The sequence below is a fragment of the Balaenoptera acutorostrata genome, chromosome 15 (assembly GCF_949987535.1).
Source record: "Balaenoptera acutorostrata chromosome 15, mBalAcu1.1, whole genome shotgun sequence".
Classification (NCBI taxonomy): Eukaryota; Metazoa; Chordata; class Mammalia; order Artiodactyla; family Balaenopteridae; genus Balaenoptera; species Balaenoptera acutorostrata.
In genome coordinates, this window is record NC_080078.1 from 88,788,938 (window position 1) to 88,808,895 (window position 19,958).

Genomic DNA, 19,958 nt, shown 5'->3' on the forward strand with positions numbered 1-19,958 from the left:
CATGACCTAACCTAACCCTAATTACCTCCCAGAGCCCCCTCTCCAAATACCATCACATTGGAGATAAGGCTTCAACACATGGGTTTCAGGGGAGTTTTAGGGGCACCCAAAGGTTCAGTCCATAATGTGCAAAAATCCTCAACAGATACTAGGAAATGGAATCCAGCAAAAATAACGAGTCTGTCGTAACTAAGCAGAGTCATCTCTGAATGCCTGGCTGGCTCAACACTCGATATTCCAGTCACAACACCTGGGCGGAGCCGTTAGCTCAGGGAGGTAGTGAGGACTCCACGGGCAGCCAGCCCAGCTGTCCTGCATCTGGCAGGGGAGGCTGAGTGGCCAGCAGCCGGTCGGGTGGGGTGTGGTGTCAGCACGTTGATGCAACATCTTCTTTTTCTGCATCAAAGTCGACCAACATTCTTGGACTTGGGCAGCAGCTGCCCCTCCTCCCGCCTCGGCCGTGGGGAAAGGGAGGCAGGGCCGGACTCCGAGTCTGAGCTGGGACCTGGGAGCCACCCGGCCACACGTGGGGTTAGGAGCAGAGGGGCTGGAGCCCACACTGGCCCCTGCCCACCGTTCTCCGAGCCACTCAAGCTGCCTGGGACCCAAAGCCCTTGTCAGACCCAGTTTCTCGCCCCACACCCCAGCTCTGGGGGTGAATAATTGAAGGCAGAGCCGATGAGCTCAGAGCTGGTGTGTGGGGGGGGTGGTCTGGCTGGACTGCGGTGACTCAATAAGGAGGAGGAGACGGGAAGAAACGCATCTCACACACACCGGCCCAGCGGTAACGGGCAAGAAGGGGGACGTGAGACATATGGGCCGTGACAGCTTAATGGCCTTTGGCTAGAGCAGCCCCTGAATGTGCTAGCTTGGGGAGGCTCCGAGCTGAGACCACTCCATTGGCCGGGCTGGGAGGGGGTGGTGGCACTTCCTGCTGACCTCGGGGGGGCGGCGGGAGGCTGGGGAAGAGGCTGCATCTTGGGAACCCGCACCACCCGGCCACACCTAGATGGGGATGCATCTGGGCCGGACCCGGGCCCACCCTGCCTGTTCACCGTGATGCCTGCCTCCCCTGGGGGCCCTCCCGGGACCCGCCAGCAGAGGCTGGGAGGCCGGGGTAGTGAGGGCCTGACTACATGGGTTCCTGTCACTGCTGCATCACAGGCGCCCAGACTTGGGCTGTAAGATGACCCCGTCCATTGCTTTCAGAATCTGTGTGGCAGGATTCGGACAGGCCCCATGGGATGGCCTGATTTTGTTCCTCAAGGTCTGGGAAGACTTGAGCCAGGGGGTCCAGTCACCTGGGGGCGTCTCCTGCAGTCGTGGTCTCTGTCAGCAGGAACCTTGGCTGGGACGCCTCCCGGGGCCCTGAACATGACGCCAGCTTCTGCACCTGGCGGCCAGCAGAGACCAGTGCAGCCTGGGTCACCTTCTATGGCCAAGACTCTGGAGTGGAACGGCGTCATTTCCACCATGGTTACAAGGTCACCGGATTCCAGAAGAGGGGACAGAGACCCCCACCCCTCCACGGAAGGGTGTCAGAGTAACGCTGGAGAAGAGCCTGGGGCTGGGAGAGACCTGTCTTTGGAAAAGTCCATCCGCCTCTTGAGTGGCTGCCGGCAAGGCCCAGAGCTACGTGCAGCCACCCACAGGCCCTGCCGCCAGACCCCGCGGACTGTCCTGCTCCGCCAGGCAGCCCTCCTTCCTTGGAGCCCTGGGTACAGCGGGAGTTGCTTCTCTGATTACTGTGACCCCTGGGGGGAGGGGTGCACCCCCCACACACCTACCTAAGCACTCCCAGGGCTCGCCCAGGACAGGACTCAGGTCAGGGCCTCCCTGCTCAGCACCTGGGGGAGAAAGCACACCCACTCCCGGCTGCCCTCCCAGCCGTGCTCCCCGGTGAGAGGCCCAACCCCCCAGCCTCCTTGCCTGTCTGGAGCCACTGGGACCACACTGGTGGCCTGGCGCCCACCGGCCGGCTGTGCTCAGCCCTCTGTGAGCGTGGGGCCCCTCCCCTGCCCTTCACCACCCAGCTGGGCTCCACCGGTCACAGATGTCTCGTCCCAGCCCGGCCCGGTGATCCACTGGCCTCCCTTGGGATGTCTGCTTTTCTGTTGCATCGGTGACGGGGGGTGGGGGGGTGTGATGACAGGTGGGGGTCTCAGCCTGGCTGGGGTCTGAGGACGTGGTCCCTACACCCCCTCCAAGGAGACTGTGCCCACTCCCCTCGAGCTGTGCAGGGCAGCAGGGGAGCGGCCGGGTGGGAGGGGGAGAGGCTGAGCGGGAGGGGCCCCGAGTGGGAAGATGGGGCCACCTGGACCAGCCCTAAGCCCCAGACCTCTGGCAGCTACAGTTGAGCCCCACCTGGGGCCCCTTTGGGGCCCGATGCCACCTTCCCCTGACCCTGCAGCACTCCTGCGGCCCTCAGCAACGGCCGGCCGTTCTCCGCCAGGGCCGGCCCACGCGCAGGGACAGTGGGAGGAGGGGTGCCCTGCAGGCCCATCCTCGTGGGGCCGAGGGACAGCTCACAGGAGCTTCAGGACCCAGCAGGCCTGCAGGTGGCCCCTCGTTGGTGGCCACTCTTCCAGGTGAATGAGCCCCTGGTGGAGACAGTCTGGCTGTTGGGAATCATGTGAACTGTTATTTGTCATTAACTCTTTTTTTTTATAGTTTTTTTTTTTTTTTTGGCTGCGTTGGGTCTTCCTTGCTGCACGCGGGTGTTCTCTAGTTGCGGCGAGAGGGGGCTGCTCTTCCTTGCGGTGCGTGGGCTTCTCATTGCAGTGGCTTCTCTTGTTGCAGAGCACGGGCTCTGGGCACGCGGGCTTCAGTAGTTGTGGCTCGCAGGCTCAGTAGCTGTGGCGTATGGGCTTAGTTGCTCCACAGCATGTGGGATCTTCCCAGACCAGGGCTCGAACCCGTGTCCCCTGCATTGGCAGGCAGGTTCTTAACCACTGCACCACCAGGGAAGTCCTGTCATTAACTCTTCTCTGATGTCACTCTATGACCTGATGAATAGTTGAGCTGGGCGGCCCCAGAATGTTTAAACTTTTTCGCACTCGGGAATTGCAGGGGAGCACGCATCTCCGGAATGTTCTCCCTCACACCTGTCCGGGCAACTTTATAAAATCCAAATTGCCACTCCCGCCTTTTGGCCACCATCTCATTAATAACGAATAGAGCACTTATGGACGATACCTTCCTCTAAATGCAACGACTAACCTACTTGGCTTTCATGCAAGTGTGTGGCATCATCTGAAATTCCAAAAGGAGAGAAAGACACTGCTGGTCAGAGAGGGGGGAAAGTGGGGAGGGCCAGGGGCTGATGAAGTCCCTGCCGTCAAGAAAAATCCCTTGCTGGAGAACAAAGGGTAAAAATAGCAGCCCAGCTAAATGGACCACACTCCTGGCGAGCGATGCTGGCTCTTCCGGCCCCCAGCTCTCTGAGGACCCGCAGGTTGACCCTGAGCTGGGAAGTGCTGGGCTGGGGGCCAGTGAAGCACTCAGCGCTGAGAGCGGCCCAGTTTTAACTGGTGTTATTCATTAGCTGTTTTACTCAGCTGGCTGGCAGGGCCCCAGCACGGCCCCAGCTGCCTCCACGGCTGGAGGGATGCGGGACTCCGGGCGAACATCCCCCGGGGCCAGGCAGGGTGCACCCCCCAACCACAGCACCCTCCTCCCGACGCTCTGGGGGCGTGTCCCGGGAGACCCGTACCCCCAGAGCTCACCACCCGTCCCCAGGCCCTGCCCAAGGAAGCTGGCTGCCAGCTCTCACTTTCTGTGGGTGACTGAGGCCCTGGCCTGGGGAACCCCTCGACTGCATGCCTGTCACGAGCGGATTCTCCGAGCTGTGGCCCAGCCAGAATTCCAGCTCATTTCAGCTCAATATTCACCCGCTGAGGAGTACGAGGGCCCGCTGTGTGTCCGCTGTGGGCGCGCTCATTTTAGGTAATTTGGTTTCCTCTTTAAATAGCATTCAAGGGGACTAGCAAACTCACCCCCCAACCAAGATCCCGACGGATTAAAGGGCCTCGTATGCGGCATGCTCCCAAACGATGCTCGCCCGGACTGCAGCTAAACCCTTCCTGTGCTCAACACGACTCAGGCCTAAAAAGGAACGACATAATGCCGTTTGCAGCAACGTGGATGTGACTAGAGATGATCATACTATGTGAAGTACGTCAGAAGGAGAAAGACAAACACCATATGATATCAGTCATATGTGGAATCTAAAATACGGCACAAATGAACATATCTATGAAACAGAGACAGAATCATGGACATAGAGAACAGACTGGTGGTTGCCAGGGGGAGGGGGGGTGGGGGAGGGATGGAGTGGAAGGTTGGCACCAGCAGCTGTGAGCTTTTATATAGAACGTGGATAAACAACAAGGTCCTGCTGTAGAGCACAGGGAACTGTATTCAATATCCTGTGATAAACCATAATGGAAAAGAGTATTTAAATAAATGAGACGCTATATATATGTATAATTGAATCATTTTGCTGTACAGCAGTAATTAATACAACATTGTAAATCAACTACACTTCAATTAAAAATATTATATATATATAATTTTATATATATATATAATTATGTATATATAATTTTATATATATATATAGGGCCTACCTTCAAACCAAGGCGACAATGCCCACATTTTAAAATCCACTCTGCTTTATTGTCTGTTGCCTGGAAATTATTGCAGGGGTGCAAACACTGCATCTCACACTCTGTGATGATCTGAGATGGGCCAATAAAATGTCTTGTAAACCTAAAAACGACACTCCCCTGACCCCCTGCTCTGTGGCCACTTACAGCGGAGTTCTGCAGCTCCGAGGCCACAGGGAGATGGGGTCGGTTGGGACTTCCTTTCCCGCTGCAGAGGACATTTGCAGGAGGACCCCGTTCTTGAGGTGGGGGGACCTGGTTTCTCCTGGGGGATCCATCCCTGCCCCATCCCAGCCCACGTGTCCCAGGTCTGACTGGCTGGCCATGGTCCAGGGCTGGCCCGTGACCTTGGTGATGTCAAGGAGACTCAGTTCTACGAGGAGTGATGAGGGGAGCAGCCTCTGTCTTTTCTGGGGGCTGCTTCCATTTTGGCAAGATGGGCCTGCAAGGGCAGAGCAGTGTGGGTACGGTGGATCTCGTGTTCATGAATGTGCAGTGGGGGCCGAGAATCACTGATTTAAGGCCCTTTTGGCCATGATAAAGGTGAAATGTTTAAATGAATCAGGTGCTGTGCAGAGAACAGCCTGGGAGGAAAAGGGTGAAGTCGGGGTCCCCCCACCGTTGACCAGACTGGGGCGGCAGGGACAGGGAGGGTGGGAGAAGACACCGAGGGCCGAGGGGCTCCCCGCAGTGGCGGGTGACCCCCACCCCCCAAAGCCATGTCCCGGCTGGTGGCCGCCCTGTCAGGGGACCCAGAGGAGCGTGTGGAGTGGGGAGGAGAGGGAAGAGGTCACTGGAAACGCCCAGGGGGCCCCTGGAACACCGGGGGGAGGGCCCTGCCCCCCACCGCCTGGGCCAGGTGACACTGGGGGCCCCCTGCAGGCATGCGGGAGCTGGGCCAGCGCGCACATCCCAGTTGGGCGAGTCCCCGAGCCCCCGAGGACAGGTCCACGTGGGCGAGGGGCCCGTGCCGGCGGGCCTGGGAGCCTTTTAGTTGCGAATGGCAGGATGGGTGGTGATTAACTGGGAGGGAGGAGCACGGCCCAGTCCAGGGAGTCGGTGTGGTCAGAGGCTGAAGGGAAGCTGGGCCAGGCCACTGGGAGGGGTTTGGTCTGTTTCTAACGCAATAGAGAACCACTAATGGGCTTTTAAACTGGGGCGACGGGGAGGGGGGCGTGATATGATTCAGCAGCTTGTGTCTTTCAAAGATCACTGCTCTTGTGACTGGATTGGAGGGGGCAGGGTGAGGGATGACGGGGTGGCGGGGGGATGTGTTATGTGTCAGGTGACAGAAGATGACGGTTTGTACGGGGTGGGGGGCGGGGGGAGGAGAGACGCCCACAGACACCAAGGACACTCGGGGTGAAGTCAGAGGGATGAGTCCCAGCCACGCTCAGCCAAGGCCCTTCCCGCATCGGTCAGCTGTCACCGTGTAACCAGCATCCCTTGGCAGGTGCGCCAGGCATGTCCCCCTCACTCCCGGGTCTGTGGGTTGGTTGGGGGTGGGCTGACCCAGCTGGGTTGAGGCTGTGGAACCACAAGCTCTACCCACTGTGTTTCTTGTTCTTCTGGAAGCAGCAGGCTGCCAGGGCCAGTCCTTCCCACGGAGACACCGAAGCAGAGCACAGCCCACCCACCGACGGGCAGAGCAAGCCTTTGCTGGTCGTACACAGGGTCCCTGCGGGGTGTGGGGTCCCAGGACTGCCCCTGGGAACAAGGGCCTCTGGCCCGGACAGCGCTCCCGTCCCTGGTCATCTCAGAGGACTCAAGGGGCAGTGACCAGCAACCTTCATCGCAGGTCAGAGGAAAAGCTTCACAAAGGGGGAGGTATTGGCATCAAGTCATTTTACGGGGCAATGTTCACTAGGCACGTAAACTGTTTTGAAAGGCCACTCCCCCGGGGTATGTCCGATGCAAACCTGGGTCAAATGAACAAAGAAATGCGGAGGGGGGGGGGCCACCCTCCCAGGCTGTTCACGTGGAGGAGCAGGAAGGCTGAGCGGCGTCCAGCCCAGAGGCCTCAGCTCTCCCGCCGAGGGGTCAGCAAAGGGCCAGGAGTTTTGGGAGCAGCGCGCCCGCCTTCTGCATCCCCCGTCTGTCCAGGCAGCAGCGCTACAGTCATCGGTCGCAAGGATGCTAAACATAAAAGGATTGCTTTCCGGGAAAACTGCTGACGCGCAGGACTCTGGCAAAGAGGGAGCTTGAGGCCGTCAGGCCCCCCGGATCCGCACGACCCGTAATCAATTTTCAATCCTTGGAACAAAACTAGTCCTGATTTATGAAGTTCCACAAGTCGGTTCTTTTCTGCATCGCCCGGCGTTAGAAGCAGGGACGCCCTCCCAGGCAGCCCCATCGGGCGCAGGGGTTGGGGGGGGCCTCAGACAGGCACGTCCATGGCCCTCCCGGGCTCCCACCGGGCCCAGTGCCTTGCACACTGACTCCAAACACAGCGGAAGCAACCCAAGCATTCACGTCTCCCGCGGGAACCTGGCCACACCCACGCTGGCCGTATCTGGGGGACCCTGTTTCTGTGCTTTTGTGGCGTTCATGGGCTCTCCTCTCTGAGACCTTGTGTGTGCTCGCTGGGGTCAGCAGTGGCTCTGAAACTGACCCTGACTTCAGGGGGTGGGGTCACTGCCCAGTAGATGGAAGATGACCGATTAAGGGAAAACAATTCTCTCCAAGTCCACTGACCTGGGAAAACTTTGTATTCAGAGGGGTTGATGAAGATCTATAGACAATATCAGCTTCTACCCATTTAAAAACTATATAATCATATTCCATCTGCAATCTCCGGTCACTAATGCAAGATCCTCAGCTAATTTTTAAGTAAAGCATCTGAAGCATAGTTTAGAAGCTTTACGTCACCACATACCCCAGCCCACCAGACAGATAAAAGAGTGGGCATATAGATGAATCATTTTATTATTCTGGGGCGGTGAGGCCCTTCCAAGCACCACAAAGGAAAAGAGTGATATATTTGACTACGTGAAAATTTTAAATGTCTGTATGGTTAAAGATACCATAAACCAAAATTAAAAGCAAATGGCAAACCAGGAGTAAGCGTTTCAATCCATGTTACAGACAAATGGTTAATAATGTTCTGAAAAAGCAGTAAGTTTCTGAAGGACAAGCACATGCACAGAAAATGGGCAAAAGACCTGAACAGGCATCTCACAAACTGCTCTGATCAGCTCATGGCAAATACTTGACTTTGCCTGAATCAAAGAAATGCAATGAAAGCACTGATGATAGTCTATTTGCCTTCTGTCAAACTGGCAAATAATGGTTTAAATTTTAAAGCTGACACTGGCCAAAGAACAGAGGAAGGACATCCTCATGCCCTGCCAGTAGAAGTATAAACTGGCATGTCGTTTTTGGAGGGTGCAGAGATGGACTAAAATCCCAGTAAAATTCGTGGAACTATGTCCTAAGGAAATAAGTTCCTGCCTGAAGATTCGCAGGCAAGAATAGTCATTACACATAATCCCCAAAGCTGGAAACAATCTACATAAGTTAGATAAATTATGGTAGAACAGGATGTAGCCCCCGAGAAAGCTGTAGAAGAATATTTATGGGCACAGAATGTTATCCATTATATACTGCTAAGTGGAGTAAAGAGGGTTACAAAAAATGACAGGCATCACGTGTGTGCTATTTTATAAGAAAGGAGTGAGTAAATAAATAGATGGTCAAGGGCATGTGGATACTGGTCATTGCTCTCACGTGACCACAGGACCTTCATAAACTTTCTTGCTACAAATCAGAAGAAATTACAAGACAAGTGGATTAGTTTCCTAGCTACCCTGCTGACTAATCATCTTTCTGTTCCCAGTGATTTTGTTCTAGAAATCACTTCCAATTGAGTTATTTGGAGTCATAATGCCAAGAGGCACGCACTTGCCCGAGACCGGCAAACACAGACAAGGAAGACGGGCACCTTCCGGTCAGCCGGATCCAGCAAGTCAATTACTGTAATAACAGAGGGGGAAGCAGCAGGCGGCCGGGGCAGGCCTACTGTCATAATATTTTCCTTGCAATTAAAACTGAATTTCTAAAAGGTAACGTGAGTGGTGGAGAGGAAAAGGAGCGCCTGCCTTTCAGAGGTGAATAAAGGCCGTGTGAGCCGTGGGGACCGGAGCCGCCGGATCTGCATTCCAGCTCCCTGCTCACCCGCAGGGGGATCTGGGCAAGCCACCTCACCTCAGGGTTTATCCTGACCCAAGACGCTGGGGAACCATCGCGTCTGCCCCACAGAGGGGCTGTCACAGGATTAGAATCCTCTTCGGAAGTATTTGAGAATTACCTGTGGCGACTGTCAACCTTGGTATGTTACTGTATTTAAGCACGACACAACTCCTTTCCAGGGAATTTTGCATGGATAAGGCTTGTGAAAAGCCAGTTACAGGCTTCCCTGGTGGCTCAGGGGTTGAGAATCCGCCTGCCAATGCAGGGGACACGGGTTCGAGCCCCGGCCCGGGAAGATCCCACGTGCCGCGGAGCAGCTGAGCCCATGCGCCACAACTGCTGAGCCCCCGTGCCACAACTACTGAAGCCCGTGCGCCGCAACTGTTGGGCCCACGCACTGCAACTACAGAAGCCCGCGCGCTTTAGGGCCCAAGTACTGCAACTACTGAGCCCACATGCTGCAACTACTGAAGCCCGCATGCCTAGAGCCCATGCTCCCCAACAAGAGAAGCCACCGCAGTGAGAAGCCCGCGCACTGCGACGAAGAGTAGCCCCCTCTTGCTGCAACTAGGGAAAGCCCACGCACAGCAACAAAGACCCAACGCAGCCAAAAATACATAAATAAAATAAATAAATTTATTTAAAAAAAATCCAGTTAAGGCACATGCATACCCTGGACCCATCAGCTCTGCACAGGTCTCCCCAGGCACGGGCTAAGATGTGCTGGCGGCGCTATTGATAACAGCCCCAAACTGGAGACAGCCTAGTGTCCATGAGCCATTTAATGGATAAATTGTTGTGTGTTTGTACAACGGCACACAATAAAGCAGTGCAAAGAAACAGTCTGCCACTGTATGTGACACCCAGGATGAATCTTATGAATATAATGGCACATGAAAGAAGCTATACACACACATGTACTGAACGATTCCACTTAAGGTAAAAGACAGGAAAGCTGGAAAACAGGATGGCAGTTCCTCAAAAAAGTGAGCATAGAATTACTGTCTGATGGGACTTCCCTGGTGGCGCAGTGGTTAGGACTCCGAGCTCCCAGTGCAGGGGGCCCGGGTTCGATCCCTGGCCAGGGAACTAGATCCCACATGCATGCTAAGAGTTCACATTCCACAACTGGGGAGCCGGTGAGCTGCAGCTAAGGAGCTGGCGCAACCAACCAACCAACCGAACAAACAAATAAATAAACAAAAAAGAATTACCATCTTATCCAGCAACTCTGCTTCTGGGTATTTACCTGAAGGAATGAAAGCAGGGTCTTGAAAAGATATTTGCACACCCATCTTCGTAACAGCATTATTCACAATCACCAAAAGACAGAAACAACCTGGATGTCCATTGATGGATGAATGGACAAACAAAATGTGGTCCATGCAATGGAATATTATTCAGCCTTAAAAAGGAAGGGAATTCTGACACCAGCTTCAACACGGATGAACCTTGAGGGCATGATGCTAAGTGAAATAAGCCACTTATAGGAGGTCCCCAGAGGAGTCGAATCCATAGACAGAAAGTACAATGATGGGTGCCAGGGGCTGGGGCAGGGGGGAGGGAGGGGTTAGTGTTTAGCGTGTAGTCAGTCTCCGTCCCAGCAACGCAGAGGCCCGGCTGGCTGGCTCCACAGCACCAGAGGGCATTTCTCCTTTTCTCCAGGCCAGAAGGAAGGAAAGGAATCTCTCCTTTGCACCCAGCACCCTGACGTCTAATCCAGCACAGGGATTTGGGAGACCGGCCTCTGCCCTCCCCAAAGAGCAGCCCCCAAGTGCAGAAAGCCAAGCTCCGCCTCCATCTCTGCTGTGTGGCCGGGAGACCAGCGCAGAGGAGAGAACATTCAGGAATCCTTCAGGGAGGGAGGCAGAGAAGTGGGGGGAGGGAGGAACAGTCCTGACAGTCGCATCCTTGGAGGCCCCAGAGGAGAGGAGAAAGAGTGTCGAGAGGAAAAAACATTTAAAGAAGTAGTGGCTGAAAACTCCCCCAATTTGGTGAAAGACATAACTTTGCAGATTCAAGAAGTTCAGTGGACCCCACCCAGGATCAATTCAAACAACACCACGCCCAGACACATCATAATCAAACTGCCAAAAACCAAAGGTGAAGAAAACTCTGGGAAGCAGCCGTGGAGAGGCGGAGAGGAGGGAGGGAGGGCGGAGCTGAGGGAGGGAGGGCAGAGCTGAAGGAGGGATGGCAGAGCCTCCAGGGATGCCAGGCCCAGGGCTGACACCAAGGCGTGCAGCTCCTGTGCTGGCTGGGCAGCTCCCTCAGTGGGATGCTTTGTGATGCAGACCCAGACGGCAGGGAAGCCCGCTGGAGGGAAAAGGGAGGCTCCTACCAGGGCTGCGCCTTCTGGAAGGATCAGAAAATGCGATTGCACGGGTTACAGACAAAGGGGAGACCAGTCTGGGGATGTGAAGGACACCACAGCCGCAGGTCAAGGTCGAGAAGCAGAACCCCAGAGCTGGGCCCAAGAGTTAGAGGGACCTGCAGGACAGAAGGAGTTGGAGGTGAGGATGGTCCAGCCCCTGGTCGTGGACCCAAGGGCAGAGCGCATCCTGAGGATGCCTTCCCCCAGGCTGGAAGGGGCTCAGGACCTGAGCCCTGGAGCCTACAGGGCCTGGTTCAAAGGCAGCTCTCTCTGCCACTAGCTGGTGGTGGGCTCTGGACCAAATTTCTTACCTGGGAGACTCAGTTATCCCATCTATAAAGTGGGGATAAGACAGTCTGTGTTCCATAGGCTTGATGTGAAAGGCCATGCTCAGTGCCTGGCCCGTGGCTCCCACGTATGGCTGTTACTGTTATTTTCCATGGTCCTGCCCAACCCCTAGACAGGCAGGACTCTGGGTGGGGTGGCCTCCCTCCTGGCCAGCTGGTAAGAGTGTGGAGGTTTTGTTTTCCTGAATCTACTCTCTGTGGATTCAAATCTCAGGGAAAATGCCAAGGAGAAGCCGCTCGCAAAAGAAGAGTTGAAAGTGGACTCCATTCAAGCAGAGCCCGCTGGGCCCTCATCACCTGGGCAGACAGAACAAAGAGGCAGAGGCCAAAGGACCAGCAGACACCCTGCCCCCCATCGCCCAGCTGGGGACCAGACACAAGCGCTTCCTGCAGGTGAATCCCCACCTGTGCACAGGGCCCTCCTCGACAGACCCCACCTCCAGACAGCCCCCTGCGCGTCGCGTCTGATGGCAACCAGGTGTGAGCACCAGGGAGGGCTCTGGAAGAGGTGGAGTCCCCTAGGCCCCCCACACCCACCTTCCTGTCACCCTCCTTCTCCTGTTTGGGGGAATGTCGAGCCCAGGCCTGCCCTGGAGGAGCCGTGGCCTTGATGATTCAAGACGAGGCTCAGATCAGTTCACTCAGTATCTGAGTCCAGAGGACTCGGTCAAGGACGCCCCCTCCTGAGGGGATCCGAGTGGACACCGGAGGCCCTGCGGGTGCCGGGCAGACGTGGGAACGGGAGAACGAAGCCTCCTGGGGGATTTTGTAGCTTCCTTTCCTGCTGTAGCAAAGGCAGGGACTGTTGGGCACGGAAGAGCCATGCCTGCTGGACACACGGCCACGGGCGGGAATCTGGCTCAGGCGCCAGTACTCCCAAGGTCACCCAGCAAGGTCACCTTCCCAGGTGATGCCGATTCACTCCCCTCCTGGGACGGCAGCCCCAGGTTCTCGCTCAGCAGGACCAGCGGTCGCCCCTCCCCTCCAGCCCACAGACACCAGCAAAGACACCCCCTGTCCTGTGGCCGTCGCAGCCGGGGAGGCCGGGGCGGGACCAGGGGGCCTGGGCGGTCTTCCTCACCTGGCTCCGAGGCCCGGGGCGGCCGGTGTGCTCTGAGCCGTGAGTGCGGAGAAGCCGGCTGCCATCTCTCACGTTCACCTGTTCCTTCCTCACAGAGCCCCCTCCTCCAAGGGCAGGCTTCCTCGTGGCTGTACCCCTCTCAGGGCCAGGAAGGAGGGGAGGAGGGGGTGGTGACAAGACATGCCCGGCTGGCCTGCCTGTGTTCTCGGTGGCTCCAGGGTCCCCCGACGGCAGCCGGCTGACTTATCACCTTCCTGCACCATCGGCCTTCTCAGACCCGTGTCCCAGGGAGGCGCTGCCTGACGGACAAGATCGAAACACGAAGGAAGGACACAGGTAGGAAACACAGGTGCGGGGGGCCAGCTGGGCGGCGTCCAGCTCTCTGCGGCCTCGTAAGCAGCTACTGTCCAGGCCCACTGGGCTTTCATCGCGCCTGCCACCCCAGGGAGGCACCAGGAGAAGCGGGTGTCAGAGCGCCTTCCTTCTTATCTGCCTCCTGGCACCGCCACTCACCCTCAGTGGCCGTGGGAAAGGCCGACGGGCACCTCCCGGCTTTTGCAAGGCAGGTGACCTCGAGGGGGACACAGGACAGCGGGCTGAGCAACCCGGGGAAAAAGCCACGGCCACCGTGGCAGACCCAGGCCAGGAGGACGGACGTCCCGCAGTGGGTGTGGCCCTGCCCTCACCACGGCCCGGCTCTAGGGGGGTCCCGCGGCCCCAGCCCGCTCGCCACCGAGCTCCTCTGCTTCTTGCCTCAGCCTGGCTTTGCCACCAGCCCTGGCGGGGGCACTGAGAAAACAGGGCCTGGGCTACGCAGACTCCCTGCTGGAGCCCGATGGGTCAGGCCACCGCTCCCCCCTCCCCATCCGACCCCCACCCCCCTCACGGCCAGGGCTGCCAGGCCCCTCCCCCGACCTGGGGTCCAGCCTGGAGCCACCCAGGAGCCCGAGGGGTTGGTGGCCCCCTTCCCGGTCCGGGCTCAGGTCAGCTCCCCACTGATACCTCCCCCAGGCCCGCCCGGGGAACTCGTGGTCCTGCAGGAGACTGGAGAGTTTCCCACAGAAAGAGTTCCGACTTGTCAACGTCTCCACTGCGGCTGCCGATTGCAAGTGACCTCCACTTCCTGAGCATGGGGCTGGGGGTGCAGGGGAGCAGGTGCTGAGCAATTCTGGGACCGCAGAGCCCCAGGAAGTGGCCTTGATGGGAGGGTGACAAGACCGCAGCCCTGGAGCAGCTAGCAACCAGCAAAGCCCAGCCCCTCCCTGGAAACGCCCCATGCGAGGTCTGCCACCTTGCAGGGGAACCACCTGTCACCCAGATGTGCCCTCCTGACACCCCCCCCCCAGGGACCTGCCTCCCCTGACACGCAGGGGCTGGGGGCTGGGACGCCCCTCGGGCCCCAGGAGCCTCTGTGTGATCCAGCTGTGCGGCTCTCAGAAGAGGAAGCTTCCAGCCTGGACCACCCTCCCGGGAGTCCAGTGCTGAGCCCTGTTTCTGGATGGAGACCAACCGCTCCCCTGGGCCCCAGCCGGTGAGCTGGGCCACGCTCCGCAAAGGAGGGGTCAGTGGGGCGTCCACTCTGCCCACTGTGCTGGGGACTGTGGCCCAGACTGGCCCTCTGGAGGCAGAGACCACAGGCTTCACATCCCTGTGTGGCCGGCACTGTGCCCTGCACCACACAGACACACAGACACACAGACACAGACACACAGAGACACAGGCACAGACACACAGAGACACAGGCACAGACACACAGAGACACAGACACACAGACACACAGAGACACAGACACAGACACACAGAGACACAGGCACACAGAGACACAGACACAGACACACAGAGACACAGACACAGACACACAGAGACACAGGCACAGACACACAGAGACACAGACACAGACACACAGAGACACACACACACACACACAGAGACACAGGCACAGACACACAGAGACACAGACACAGACACACAGAGACACAGACAGACACACAGAGACACAGACACAGACACACAGAGACACAGACACAGACACACAGAGACACACACACACACACACACAGAGACACAGACACACAGAGACACAGACACACACACACAGACACACAGACACACACACACAGACACACATTCCCGCCACCCTGCAGAGATGCTCACAGCCCCCAGCTGCCCTTTCAAAGTTGCCACTAGGTGGTGCATTAAACTTTCAGGTTCTGTTTTTTAAACTTTTGTGCATCTAGACCATCACAGTTCAGTAAAAATATAATAGAGCCATATATGTAATTTTCCAGGAAACAGGTAAAATTAATTTTAATAATATCTTTTAATTTAACCCTAAATAGCCCCCAAATTATCATTTCAACATATAATCAACATAAGGAATTATTAATGAGATATTTTACTTTCCCTTTTTTCTGGTGAGTCTTCAAAATCCCGTGTATGTTTTATGTTTACAGTACATCTAAATTCAGAACCTAAATATCAGAAATCGTTGCTTATACTTAAATTTCATAAAATTTATGGTCAGAAAAGGACACTCATTTACTTAAGTTGTTTCAAACATAAAAGTTTTCAGAAACTGCATGGGTATCAGTTTAAATTTTTAAATTTAACTTAAAATCAGAATAAAGTGCTCCGTGGCTGCTGCGTGTGTTTCAGAGACCGTGTCTCCAGCCCCCACCTTCAGGCAGCCCACCTGGGTTAGCAGCCGTGAGATGATGTTATCGGTGTTCTGAGGGACGAACAAGGTGGCATGGTAGCAGACGCGTCCCCTGCCAGCACAGCACCGACAGCAGAAAAACCACAGGGACCAGGCACTAGCAGGGTGACCCTGGGGGGCCAGCCCCACCCTGGCAGAAGGGACACCAGCCGAGACCCCAGAGTGAGAAGGACGGCCAGGCTGAGGGCTTGAAAGCTCCTGGGAGCAGGCACAAAGAGGGAGGAAGGACAGCAAGGTGACCAGTGGAGGGAGGGTGCCTCTTGGCCCCAACAGCACCCGCGTCCTAACCCCCGAATCTGCGAATATGTTACCTTACCTGGCAAAGGGGTATGAACCGTGAGATGGAAGATGAGCCTGGTGGTCTGGGTGGCCCACTGGTCTCCAGCGTCCCAAGAGGAGGGAGGCCGGAGGGTCAGAGCCAGAGGAGACGCAGCGATAGAAGCAGAGGTTGGGGTGATGCGAGGAAAGGGCCACGAGCCACAGGGCGTGGCGCCTCTGAGGGCTGGAACGGGAGAGAAAGCCTCCAGGAGCTCCATCCCGCGGACACCGCACCCGGGGGACCCGGGACTCTGGCCCCAGAGCTGCAAGGTGCTGTCTGCGTGCTGCTCCAGTCCGGCTCGGTGATCTGTCACAGCAGCCGAGACTCACCACCTCCCGGGGAGGAGCTGGGTGCCGGGAGCTGTGGACGCTTTAGGCAGGAAAGGGACAGTCTAATCTGTGCTTCTGAAATATGGGCTCGTGATGGGATGGCCACCCCAGGGCCAGCCCAATCGATGCTCACACCGCTCTGGGCAGCTTGTGGCCTTGTCTCCGGAGCTCCTACAGCCCTGCTGGCTCCCCCACTGCACAGATGGACAGACTGAGGCCCGCAATGCCGCCTGTGCGCCGGCCTCGTGGGCACAGGATCGCGGAGGAACCCGGAAGGGTTGATGTCGTCATGCGGGCATATCATGTGCCTAGGGTTAGGGTCGGCTGCTCAGGTTTGCCCTTGTTTCCATCCGTCAAGTTTTATGTGGCCCCGGATGGACCCGAGTGGAGCTGTGTGTAACTTCCCAGTGGCTTCTCCCCTGGAGCGTTTAGGAACCTTCCCTGGGACTGACGGGGTTTACCTGTGTGTGCTGGTGTGACACCCACACAGGGGGGACAGGTGCCCCAACCAGGGACAGAGGGAGATCAGAGGGGGTCACGTTCCCTCCTCGATCAGAGAGGAGGGAGAGGGGTGACACAAATATTCAGATCAGTGGCATCTACAGACCTGAACGGCATCACCTGTGCAGGTTGGGGAGCTCTGTGGGCTCTAGACCTGCCCCCCACCCCAGGACTTCCAGCCTTAAGTAGGCTGGTTGGCAATTATGTTTTCTGCTCTAATGATTTAGCTGGTACTTAACCCACTTTCCATATTTACCTGACCTCTAGGTGCTTTGAAAAGGAGTTTGCCCAGGGAGGGTGGGGGAGGGCCTGGACTCCTGTGCACATAGGAATCATTTCAGGCAGTCGCTGTGGTTTGCCATGTTTTCCGGAAGGAGTCCATGTGTCTGAACTCACAACTTAGGGTTTGCACCTGTTCCAAACGGCTGAGCCGCTTCTCTGACACAAACTGGCTTGTGTCCACGAGGACAGTCTGGGACACAGCTTTCCTGCTGCCAGAGGATCAGGAAAGTGGTTCTAATAAAGGTTGCCAGGAGCCAGTGTCTCTTCTCGCAGTCTGAGACCAGTCGGGAAATTTCTCTCTCAAACTTCCCCAGGGCAGAAACCTCCCTAGCTTCCTGGCCTGGTAATTTTCCAGAGCTGAAACTTTCCTCTCAAGGGGCAGGAAGGACATTCAGCCACTGACAGCTCAACCAGAAACATTTCTGACCGACCAGAAGTCACAACCGCCCTGAGCGGGAGCGGGACGTGACTCAGCAGGGAAAGGGGCAGGGCAGGGTGGGTGGCGGAGGCAGCCTGGGGACCGCCGTGTGGGGTGTGGGCAGGATGGTCTGGCCGCCCCCCGCTTTTCAAATCACGTGCATCTCTGGCCTCACGTGAGCAGCCTTGACGGGTACAGATTGGTCTGGGGGAGGAGCTTCAGGACTGGGCCGAAGGTGGGAGAGAGGCCACAGAAGTACCTGGCTCCTGTTCCCGTTTGGTGGGAGCACCTGGGGGAGAAGGGAGGGTCCGCGGACTCAGGTTCCTCCCCCTCACCGTGCAGATGGCGGGGCCGTGTGCCTGAGCTCTGCCAGCTCCCCCGAGATGACCCCTGGATCAGACCCAAACAGAAAAGAAGTCAAGTGTCAGGCCGCGCCTCTGTCCAGAAGTCCTTCTCTGGCCTCAGGGCACGTGGCAGGAGGTCACCTCCCCGCACCGGGGGTGGAGGCCCCCGTGGAAAGTGAGGTTCAGGTGGGAGCCCTCAGGACTCAGCAGGTGTGAGGCTCACCTGCCCCTCCTCCCCTGACAACCTGGGTCCCTGCACTGGCCCCTCTGGGGCCACCTGGGACGGAGCCCCTGGACCTTGGGCCTGCTCGTTGCGGCGGCAGAACAGGGTCTGTTGACTGATGCACCTCTGAACCGGGCTCAGCCCCGGAAGTGCCGCTAACAGAGCCCCCTCTACTAAGCAACTTCTGCAATTCTGTACTTGGATATCTTTAAGGGAAGTTATTTATTATTATCTAAATATGTCGCTATCAAAAAAGGGGGGGAGACAAAAAACAGAGAAATGCCCGTCCAAACGGCACTTCTGCCAGTTTCACCAGAAAGACCAGATAAAGCCGGAACTTGCATGAAGGGACAGAGCGAGGCCTTCATCCAGACAGAGGAAGCGGGCATCACATCCTCTTGCTTCCAGAGGGGCCACACTGTCTCCACCCTCGAGTGTCTGCCAGGGACAAGTGGGGATGGCACAGACTGTGTCCCCACGTCCCCACGTCCCCGAGTCCCTGTTGGCCACTGAAAGTTACAGGTTGGTCTGAATAGAATCCCATGGAGTCCACACAGGTTGCTGGAGCCCTGGCACGTGCTTCCGGAATCACCTGTGTGGAGACCCCCCGCCTTTGCTTTCCTCCCCAGAAATGAGGGCAAAGAAAACTTAAATGCAAATCCCCATTTTATGAGTTTGGTTTTCATTATAAACCGTCTCCCCACTTCCAGGCAACTGCCTGTGAAGTAGAACAGAAGCCGAGAAAGCGCTGTAAGGGTTGGAACCCACAGCCCCATGCAGCAGGCAGAGTGGGGCATCATCAGGGTGGCCACTGAGAGCCTCGTCTGTGGCAGCAACTGGGCCCCGAGAGCACTTTCCTTGACTGTCACCCTCATAAGAAGTCCACTCTGCTGCCAAGCACAGTGAAATTCCCACTATTTTCCACCCTTTGGTTTGTAACTTAATGTTGCTCCGAATAAGACAGAACAAAGCAGCACACGGAAAAGCCCTCCCTGTGGCCGCCTTCCTGCCCCCGCGGCGCCAGGACGACAGCTGCCAGGATCAATTTCCTTGTTGGGCCTATCCTGCCAGGGGTGTGGTCAGCCCGGGAAAGCAGTGCCAAGGACGGGAAGGGCGCAGCCGTGGGCGATCCAGGCAGGAGACCCCAGAAATCAGAAGGCAGACAGGTGGGTCTCCATGAAATGGGAGCGACCACAGGCCCCAGCATGAACTCACCTGCGGGAGGTGGGCGGAGCTTTGCGGACAGGACCCTTGCTGCCCCCAGGCCTGGTCCCCATGCCCCATGCCCCCAGGGCTTTGTACAGTGAAGCAGCTGAGCCCAGTGTGGGAAGTGCCCGGGTGGGGGGGCTGCTCAGACCTGAGTCCAGGGCAAGGGGCCCGGGGAGAGGAGCCCAGGGGAGGATGGGGTGACAGGTGACTCTGTGAGCAGGAGGCCACCCTCCTCCCTGCAGCCTGGCCTTTGCTATGTGCCCTCCCCTCCTTGCTCCAGATAACTCGGGCCCACCGAGACCTCAGACCGGGGAGCAGGGATCTCCGGGTAGAAGGACACCTGGGGAGAGGTCAGCAGCCTTCACTTGGGCTTCTTGGGTGCTGCTGGCAGCTGTCAGGGTCACGGGGGAGGCGCTGATGCCCCCTCCTCCTCTCCTCGCCCCTCTCCTCTGTTGGCGGCTCCTTCCCAGGCTCCTCCCTGCCAACCTCCACCCCGGGGGCCCCAAGCCCCACATAAGTACCACCTAATTTCCGCAGATGAAGTCCCATTTCTTGCATCCAGGCCTGACTGTCCCTGAAACCCAGAGCAGTGTGTCCAGCTGCTGACCCTGGGTGTCCAACAGGCATCTCTGAGCGGCTGAATTCAGAAACTTTGGTCCAGATCTGCTCTCCCAACCTCCACATCTCATGGTTGACTCTCTCCCTTACCCGTCACATCTGCTCCAAGAGCTAGTCCTGGGCTCTACCTCCAATACATCTCTCAAATCTGCTGCCTTCTCGTCGCCCCTCCTGCCCCCTCACCTCTTGCCTGACCTCCTTGTGTTCCTTCTGGTCCCCTGCACCCACTAGTCTGACTCCATACTGTGACATCCCCCAAGAACACACTTAGAATCATGTCACAAAGCAGTGAAAACATCTCAATGGCTCACCATCATTCTCCAGATAAAGTCCAAGCTCTTT

The 19,958-nt window shown here is 57.1% G+C and overlaps 1 protein-coding gene across 3 annotated transcripts in view; it reads left to right on the forward strand.

The window, feature by feature from the left end:
• The window catches only part of LOC103009349 (uncharacterized), a 47,111-nt gene extending 31,813 nt beyond the window's left edge, over nt 1-15,298 (forward strand). Inside the window, exons 2-4 of one of the 3 annotated variants that reach the window (XM_057530221.1) lie at nt 11,791-11,969; nt 12,753-12,993; nt 13,669-15,298. In XM_057530221.1, coding sequence (XP_057386204.1) covers nt 11,791-11,969; nt 12,753-12,993; nt 13,669-13,819 — 571 coding nt within the window. In that variant the 3' untranslated portion in view covers nt 13,820-15,298. Of the gene's footprint in view, nt 1-3,970; nt 4,462-11,790; nt 11,970-12,752; nt 12,994-13,668 lie in introns of those variants that run through there. The other 2 variants (XM_057530222.1, XR_009005560.1) reach the window with 2 other exon arrangements.
• The last annotated feature ends 4,660 nt before the right edge of the window (nt 15,299-19,958 follow it).